The 9648-nt window shown below is 49.2% G+C and overlaps 1 protein-coding gene across 1 annotated transcript; it reads left to right on the forward strand.

Annotated features, from left to right (window-relative positions):
• The first annotated feature begins 1634 nt into the window (after positions 1-1634).
• Positions 1635-9418, forward strand: LOC125945671 (uncharacterized). The gene is made up of 2 exons (XM_049667893.1): positions 1635-3528; positions 9136-9418. Exons 1-2 carry the CDS (start codon positions 1637-1639, stop codon positions 9416-9418), a joined length of 2175 nt encoding a protein of 724 aa, XP_049523850.1. The 5' UTR covers positions 1635-1636.
• Positions 9419-9648: the final 230 nt, after the last annotated feature.

The following is a 9648-nucleotide window of genomic DNA, read 5'->3' on the forward strand; positions in this document are numbered from 1 at the left end:
CATACACTTTCTGCTTACAAATCCCGCAATATGGTGAGCATCATTTCGCCGGATTTGTAAGCAGGAAATTACAGCACTGCAATGGTAAATTAGTGGCGCTATAACGTAAAATGATTCCAAACTGTTTTGATTTCAAACTGCTGATGTCAAATTTACGTAACCACCGACGCAAGCATCGGGCGGTGACCCGCAGCGTTGTCTGAACAAACCAATCAAACACTCTCCTCGTTTATAGGAGGTCACCTTTGTTCGCTTTCAAAACCAATAACATTGTCAATACTCAGCGGTTTTTCTTATCTAATTGGCTGACAAGAGGCGAGGAGCACGCTCTAGTGGAGAGTGTTTCGATGGGGCCGAGCCAGCACAGTGAAAATAGATAACCGCATGAAGAGGGTGGTGCCGGCTTGTCCGATTGGTCCGCTTCGCCTTACTTAGCTTGCGGTGGCTGGTCGAAAATCGCGGCGGCGTGCAACGGAAGGATAAGAATGCCGCTAAAACAGATCCTCAGCAAGGAAGAGTTGGCAGAGCGATGTCGTATTCATGCCGAAAGGGCTCGATAACGTTTTACTGCCACGCGAAAAGGTTTATAATGCGCAAAGAAATACATGCTCACCGGCAGGTGCGAGTAGCGAGGGCCTGAGCGATCGGCGGGCAGCCATCTTCTATTCCTTTAGGAACGGGGCAGTCTGTGCCTATTCAGAAAATTTTTCAGTTTTCTTCGGCATAATGCATTTTTTTCGCGTACACGTCACTTTGACGTCGTGAGTTTTCGCGGTTTTGTGAGGTCGCGTGACAGACAGGGGAAGTGGGCGTAGCAAGAAAACATTGGACTAATATATTAGCAGTGGGCTAATGGTGAAAAGGCGTCGAATCAGGAATGATTATTTTTCTTTTGTGCGGTTTAATCATGCATATTCAGTGTGTACACGTTATATCATATGGGGAGCTATCGCCGTTTTCGTGACGTCGCGTGACAGACAGAAGTTGGGAGTGGCCCGAAAATGTTTTGACCAATTGTGGAGGCTGATTGCAGAAATCGGAATCAAAACAGTTTGGAATCATTTTACGTTATAGCGCCCTAGACGTAGTCATTTATATAATGCCAGAAATCATGAGAATGTATGGAGTCCTTAATTAATGAAATCTAAAATAGAGCTATTGGTTCTATAAGGAATGTGAAGTCAGAAGCTAGCATAGGAGTTTGAGAATGGCCAATACGTTTTATTTATGTATAATGCTTCATTTAAGGTGAGTCACGTCACCATACATTAAGTTGGGGGTTAGGGTTCCTCAGGGCACGAAGGCCACATCACCCGCCTCGTTTCACGCTCAGCCACAGCGCAAGTGGCGCGCTCCTAGCGCGAAGGCACGCTTTCATTGGTGCAATAATTGGACACTGGGTGCCGTTCGCCACTCTTCACAGGTGCTCCTGCTCTCGGACTGCAAGCATTCCTCTACACTTTTACGGCATGCGCCAGAACAGCCACCGATAGGCAGCACCACCCTAATCTAACGGAATCAGACAAGAAGAAAAAAAAAACGCTTAGCTCGGACTCGAGCAAATAAGAAGCCAGTATATAATGCTTCACACCACGATAATTCCCTAAAAAGTATTTTTTTTTTTTGCGCAGGCAAAATGGCGAAGCCCGGGAATGCTGTGATATACGGTTCGAGACCTGTTGAAGCTACGGATATCAACAACTTGCTGGTCGATCTGGAAGGCGCCAGAGGCGTTTTCTCTGGAACGGTCATCGACTACCGCATGCCGTGCACGGCTTCTGAGGCCAGAACATGTCAGATTGTTGCCAACCTTACCGTATGGAACGAGTTCCTGTGCCCGCTTTACCTGGAGCTGCAAGAGCTACCAGAAGCCGGGAGGCAACTGGGCCTGATGCAAGTCAACAAAGTGTGGTACGAGGGGTCTATAGAAATCCGACTACGTGAAGCAGCCACGGTTCTTTACTGGCTTCTTTACAACCATCACTGCGTGGCACGAATACACATTGGGCACATGATAACTTCTCCAGAAAAGGCTGAACTGTGCATCCCGGTGCTTTGGAACACCCTTGACGGAAATTCTTCAGTGAAATCGGTGATTCTGGATTTTTCCTTTCCCAAGGGATTCAAATCCGAGGAAAATGAAAAGCTTTCCGAGGTCATTTTGTCTTTGAAATGTCTGGAGGAACTTAAGCTTCCGAGCTGGTACTCAATCTGTCCGCGCAGTGTTTCTGAAATTTCTCGAAGCATGACAAAGTTGACTGTACTCGACTGGTCCTCTTTAGTACACATAGAAAGCACGCTAGCACAGCGGTTATTGACAGTGCTAAAAACGAACACGACACTGCGTGATTTGTCGTTGAGTGTAGCGGTCATAAGCGCTGACCCGGCTTTGTTCGATGAATTTCTGACCGGTAACGCCAGGCTACAAAATTTGAGAGTGGTCTCTAACTGTTACTGCTGTTCTGACGATTCCTTGAGATGGATATTCAAAGGTATGCTGAAAAACCGATCTGTCTCGAGCTTGCAAGCCGACAAGGTCACTTTGGATTGCGAGAGCGTTGAGCTCGCATCGAAACTGCTTGCTGAAAACAAAGTTTTGCGATGCTTTCGGGTGTTGCCGCCCGCCTACGTGCTGAACAAGTCTACGGCGTTACTAGTACGTGTTAGACTGCCACCCAACACCACTACCTGGCAAGAGGCCGTTGCGCGTAACCGCACCTTACGGTATATGACCTTGAATTTCAGCATCTGGAGTGCTGAGCACTGGGGGCCTTTCTTCCGTGTTTTGTCTAAACACACAAGCCTCAAGATGGTGACCATCGTTGTAGAAAGAAAAGAATACCGCCTTTTGCCTGGAGTCGTCAAAGCCCTTCAAGAAAACGGCGCTGAAGTGAAGGTTTTCTTCAAAGCTCCCTACATCGCCAATGAGTTAGCTGTTACTGATTGCAAGCCTTTGTGCGAACTTAGCATATTGCTATTGGATGAGACAAAAGACAGAATGCTACCACTATTCCTGCAACTCTCCACGTTTTCCCACTTGAAAGAGTTAAGCCTTAAACTTTCGAGCTGGGACTGCACAATTTATTCTGCTATTTCTGAATTCATATCATTGACGTCGACGCTCCGAAAGTTGTGCGTAGACTTAAATATGCTCTTTGCGCCTGAACTAGTCGAGTGGTGCCCAGCACTTGCGAGATCGCTTCTGCTGAACAGGAGCATTGCTGATCTCAGCGTTAGTGTTTCAAGGGAAAGCGACGAAAACGTCGAACTCCTCGGTGACGCGGTAATACGAAGCCCGACTATCCGAAAGCTCACCTTGATGACATTTGATGCAGACGCATTAAGCTACTTCCTTCGCGGTCTGCATGCAGGTATCTTGAACAACTATACGATGTGCAGTGTCACCGTGGACAATATGAGGGACTTTATTATGCCGGCGGATTGGTTTACCGTGCTAGACACAACGCGGCGAAATTCTGGATTCGTCGCCCGAGCAGCGCAGTTCCTGAATGGCGAACGGTGTGACAGGTAAGGACGGCGCCGTTCCTTCATTCATCTTCAGAATGGTTGTGTCTTTAAGGAGTTTTTAGCTTTTTAGCTCTGCGCAGATGTAACTTCGCAACAAGGACTATATAATGGACACGTACCTGCAGCGCTTTTCATCTGTGTGTTCATTAGTCGTTTTCACGTTACTACTTGGAAGTGCCAGAGTATGCTGGAAGTGTATATGTTTCAACTACTATAGTCCGCATTCAGCCCTTCTTGCTTATAAGTACTGGAGGACGAGGAACTCGCCCACGAATTTCTAGCTGTTCACACTGGGACATTGGACGTCTACCGGTTGCGCGAGGTAATTAAGGGCACGGCTTCGAATGCCCAGAGATAATCAAATTCTTATTCTGTCTATCTCTAGGTTCGTCTTCAGCAACCCCCTGTTGCCTGTATCCACCAAATTTCAGTATCACACTCGAGATAAAGCCGTACGCTGTCCTAGTCGCCTTACATGCCGAGCTCCGTGACTTCGAGAGTGCCACGTGCTCGACTGTCGCAAAATTATTTGTTTTCGGGGTAGGACAAGATTTCGTGGCCAAATTTTATCTGCGACAAGGAGAAATAAGCACTACCAATGGCTCGACTCCATTCAAGTGCTTGTGGAGGTTACGAGTGCGAAGCCCGACAAATTAATTATGCCCATTGCCGAGTACCCTCACGTTGCAAAGTCAACACCCAATCTTACAGCGCACGATGTCATTGTAGGGGCCAGTTCTCAGTAAATAATTTGTTTCCTCATCGCCTGCCTGACCCAAGGAAGAGAGCTGGCTGTAAATTTCGGTGGCAACGTGAAGTAGCATCCTTGTTTGCAAGATTCAAACCTGCGTGCCACGGCGTCATTGAGGGGAGGCTAACGTACATGCAATGATTAACTCTCTAAAGGCTGCTATTGTAGATGCACTGTACATCAACACAATAACTAATCCGAGCGTGTACCCGTTGTGGAATCAAAAGTGAGTTATTAATTAAGGCTGAAGATGATTCCATTCAACGCACAGAGAAACCAGCGGTAAAGAAGCAATGTGCAAAAATGGGAACGAATATTGAATTTTGTGTTAAATATCCCTGCTGTTATTGAAGTCACCATTATGTCCTCAGTTACGCGGCCTCTCCGGTCGAGCGAAGCGAAATGCCCCGAAAGAGCCTCCGACGCGCTGATCGCCCCGAGAGCGATTTCTGTTGCCGGGAAACGTGGGTGCCGTTGGCTGCCAGCCAGCTAGGATGCGATGCGGTACCAGAGCTTCCTCGTAAACATTCTGTCGCGCAGTCTGCTAGTGGTGCTTGGATCTAGGCGCCAGCGAGCCGCTTCTTCACATTTGAATATATATGCGAGTGCATTCTTATGGTTGGTACAAGGGGACAAAGATCTCTATCATCGCTGGATGAATATTGCATTAATGTCGCTGTGGATACAGCCGACGTGCGTGCGTCTAGCGTTGGCGCGGGCGGTGGTGACGGTGAGCGCCGTAGCTATAATATTGAATATGGTGTTGCTTTTTGGACAATGCCCCTGCTAACACGTGTGTGTCACAAAGCTAATCGAGATGCGGATTTATGAAGTGTGTAAGTTAATTAGAGCCTTCTCAGAAGATACGCGACCCGCCATGGTCGCGACCCGCGTATCTTCTCAGAAGATACGCGACCCGCCGTTATTATGTTGGGCTGCTAAGCAGGAAGTCGCGGGATCAAATCCCGGCCACGGCGGCCGCATTTCGATGGGGGTGAAATGCAGACAGCGCCCGGGCACATTGATTCAGGAGCACGGTAATGAACCCCAGGTGGTACAAGTCCCCCACTACGGCGTACCTCATGATCAGATGGTGGTTTTGGCACGTAAAACCGCGTAATTCCTTTTTTCAGAAGAAGCGTTCCAGAGCGTTTCAAGCCTATTTTTAGAGCTGGGCAGGAAATTTGCTTAGTGTCCTGAAAACAAAAATACTCATCCCGCCACAAAGCTTACATTCTGATGGGATAGGAGGCACCTTAGGTGTGGTGCGTGCGCATACGCATAATGTGTCAGTAAATTGTCAAGAGTGTTACAAGCATCCAAATTATTACAACGTTAGGAAAAATTATATGATGACGTGCTGTAATTGATCTTTTACAGAAATTTCTGCCGAGCTGTCATTTTTCTCGAAAAACTGTATTACATGTAAATTGAATGTTTGTGGAATGTTCTTACCGAGTTTGAAAAACAGGTTGGTCACCGTGTTTTGAAACTCTAGTCCAAGCCAGGGAGTTTCTGGAATAAGGAATCTTCCCACATAGGATGAACGGGGTCGTGACTGGGATTATTGTTTTAGAAAATAAAAGTTTATTTCTCTCTCACTCTCGCTTTTTGCATGTCCATTTAACGCCTGATGAGTCAGTCAAAAGAAGCTTCTGGGGTGGGACTCCTGCGCCAATTGCGCCATTTTGATAAAAACGCAGAAAAGTGACCGAAATTGCGCCACGCTGCGCCAGAACGGCTTCGGCATGTGTGCTCCGAGTGGAGCGGCCGCGCAAAGCGAGGGGATTCGTCCTTCGAAAAAAAAGGACAGCCGTTCACATTCCGCACACCGCGCGACGGCGCCTCCGCACAGTATCTCGTAATTTGCCGCTTATAATAGGCTTCGTACAGTCGAGTTTGCGGCTGCTCTGGCGCCATCTGGCGCAGCGACGCAACAGTGTTGGGAAGTGGGCGCCGCAGCTCGGCCGGCTCGATGAGTATTCTTTCCCGCGCGCTACATTTCGTCTCGGCCACGGTTGAAGCCGTTTTGCTTTGTTCACCAGCCTCCTTATTTTTTTTATACGTCTTGCGACAGTGAAATGGCATGCGCTTCATCGGCAAGCGTCAGAGGTGAAAAAAAAAAAAAAAGGCAAGTGGAACCGGCGATACTGCTGCGTAAAGGGCTGTCACAACCACGAAGGCCAGCCCGGGATAATTTCCTGGCAAGTCTAATGAGATCGAACGGCGAAAGAAATGGATCGCAGCTTAGATGAGAGTAAAGTAAGTCAGCTTTTTTTATATTTGTGAGAAGGTTTTGTTCTGTAAAGCGTGCTACACATGCGCGTTTCACAGCTCGTTGTGCGAAGCGAGCGGCCATGGCCAGCTGCTGAACATTTAAATGAAATTTGTCACGACTTTGCTGATTTGACGACTGCTTGCCGTTGTCTTAGCATTCGGTATGATCAGCATAGCACTGGCATGTGCGATGAGCAATATTTTATGCCAAGGAAGCCTATTTTGTGCTGGCGAGCACTAACTCGACGATCCTCGTTTCGGCCGCTGGCGCTTGAGAGGCGCGGTTTCACATGGTGCGATTTTTCTTTTGATATACATCTGCGGTGTATCATTGTAAAAGCAAAGCGCGTATGCAAGGAAAGGAATTCGCAAGCGAAATCGTATCTTGTGAAAGGGGCCTAATGAGCCTCGATCATTGTACATGATGAAAAACGAACATTCGCGTCATGTAAATTAAGATCGCCTAGTTAATAAATCTCGTTTATCAGCGCAGCAGGTGGCTCCGACTGGATCCCAAACGAGTCAACGAAGATAGCATGGTCACTGCCACACGATCCAACAATCCGAATCGTTTAGCTCACTCGACATGACTGTGCTGACGACAGCCTACGAGTGAGCGTGTAGCTGCACGCGGTCCAGATCGAGCTGTATGACAATCTAAAGTAACAGTGTGACAGGGGCATCAAATGATAGGCCGCAGCGTACAACGCGCCGGAGCGAAATGAGGCATGCATTGCCAACAGTAAGGCGTCGATTAAAAATCGGTCAACTACAACGTTTTCAGGGTGCCAGTTTAGTGACTTCAATTTTAGTATAACAGTAAGCTTACTCATGTGAAGGATGACGTCGTATACTTGCTTTCCCTGTTGCGAACGGCACTTCGCGTGAACGTCCACGCCGTCCACTTCTTTCACACAGGCAACATGCGAAGCAGCGTAGAGCTTGTCTCCGCTGGTTAACGCTGCACCGTGAAAGTAATCGTCTATTCCTTTAATAGGCCTGAACCCCGCAAAAACTATTTGTGCCATCACAGAGGGCCACGCTTGTACTTTCACGTACACACACGCACAAAAAAAGAAAGCGGATCGCGGATATACGTGCGGCTTTCCGAGGCGTGTATACGTAGTTCCGAAATCTCGCTGTCTTCCCCCCTTCCCAGTTTCGCGCCGCCCGCCACATGCGACGCTGAGCATCGCGCCACCGCTGTTGCGCAGCAGCGCCGCCTGTTGACTGTACGGAGCCTATACTGGACTTTACGGTGCTTCCGGCAAGTTGCCGGCGAGTGCGCATCCGGTCCCGGCTGTTGTCGCTGCTGTCGCAACGACCGGGGCCGCTGTATTTAGTGTACTAGAGTACGGTTGAGTGGGCCGAGCGGCGCGGGGCTCCCAAGCTGAAGCGCAAAACAACGAAAAATGGGCTGAGGGCGCTGCGGGCGAACTAGATATTAAACAGGCGACCGCTGCAGTGGGTTGAGCGGGTGGGCGTCTCTGCTCTCAGGGCCGGTATAACGTAAAACTATTCCAATCTGTTTTTATGCCCATATGGACTAAGCATGAACCATTTTGACCGCTCACGAAGGGCTAACGGCGGATTTGGAATAAATAAAGTCGCAATTTCGCCCCGAACGTGAAGCATCGTTTGCGATGCTATACGAAGTAAGGATAGTCGATTTATCGGCCGTGTAAACTTGTAAACATTCGCTTGCTAGCTAAATTAACAAGCACGGTGTCACGCGCGCACAAGCAAACATCAACACATCTCCCTCCATGACCGCGGAAACTCGCTGTCAAAACGCTGCAGTGAGGACGACGCGAGCCTTCGGCGCACCAAGACTGTACTCACCGCAGATCGCATTCAAGATACAGCCCCCGCGCGGCCGCGCCATGCGCAGCAGCCACCGGAATGGACGCCCTCATCCCTCCCCTCCCCCGGTGCCTTGCGCGCGACGGAAGACGGCGCGCTTCCTTCCCGCTTCCCTCCTCCGCGTGCGCGAGATTGAGCCGCCATAGTCGGCTCACCCTGTCACACTTTTACTCGCACATACAGCATAAGGCTTTCGGCAACGATGTTATCGAAGTTGACCACCACAGGATAAGAGCCACAAGGCTAAACAATCGCGGAAAAGTACAGCACCCCCCCCCCCTCATCTTTCTGCGGCTTTACGTGCCAAAACTAGTTCTCATTATGAGGCACGCCGTAGTTGAGGGCTCCGGATTAATTTTGACCACCTGCGGTTCTTTAACGTGCACTACAACGCAAGCGCACGGGCGTCCCTTGACGTGTTGCAAGGCACAACTGCGGTTCTCGCCGATTTTCTAAGCTTAGAGTAACGGGATTTCAGCAGGTATCGCTGAGACTCTACTCCGAGTTTCACGCAGCACTGGTCATTTCTGTTTACTTTTTTCATTTACTGGTATGGGACGTGAGGGGCGGGGGTAGAGGCCACCGAGTCTCGCCTTTGAAATCGGTTGCGGTGCCTCCTCTCTTAAAACGGCGCTACCAACAAATGATGCCATATGTGCAGCCTGGCTGTCATACACCTTTGGCTGATACGAATCCCGTCTTTGTTTTTTCGCCAGGCTGTGCGCCGCAGGTTTGGATCGCGTCTCCCGTCATCCAGCACTCGTGGCGGAGCTCGCCGAAGTGCTGGCCATCGACCAGGTCGAGGCAGCTGACATGGTGCAACGACGGTTCCGAAGCATCGAGGGTTTGCATGAATTCATGCGACTGGCCGGAGTCGTCAAAGAGCGGGTCACGTGTCTGCCACGTGAGGATCGACGAACGCAACTGGACGACCTCAACGATGACTGCTGGGCCCACGTCAGACGCTACCTGCAGCTGGATGACGTGCCACATATATAGCTCTGCGTCTCCGTCGAGCTCGTAGGCATGTTTTGTCGGCATCGGCGTCACAATGTGCAAGATATGCCAACCGAGGCGATATCACCTGAAACAAATCACTCGTTTTGATTATTTTGAAATATTTACGCTTTGAATGCGTGTGAACCGTTTGTGTGATTTGCGCATTTTTTTTTTTTTTTGAGAATGGATGGCACATGCTACTTTCTCTTTAAGACATCATGCTCGAGTGT

This window comes from Dermacentor silvarum, chromosome 5 (genome assembly GCF_013339745.2).
Source record: "Dermacentor silvarum isolate Dsil-2018 chromosome 5, BIME_Dsil_1.4, whole genome shotgun sequence".
Classification (NCBI taxonomy): Eukaryota; Metazoa; Arthropoda; class Arachnida; order Ixodida; family Ixodidae; genus Dermacentor; species Dermacentor silvarum.

Excerpts from the sequence above, each read along its gene's own strand:
- LOC125945671 (XM_049667893.1), top strand. The coding sequence starts at position 1,637 with ATGGCGAAGCCCGGGAATGCTGTGATATACGGTTCGAGACCTGTTGAA. Across the intron at positions 3,529-9,135 it reads AATGGCGAACGGTGTGACAG|GCTGTGCGCCGCAGGTTTGG; the intron begins GTAAGGACGGCG and ends TTTTTTCGCCAG.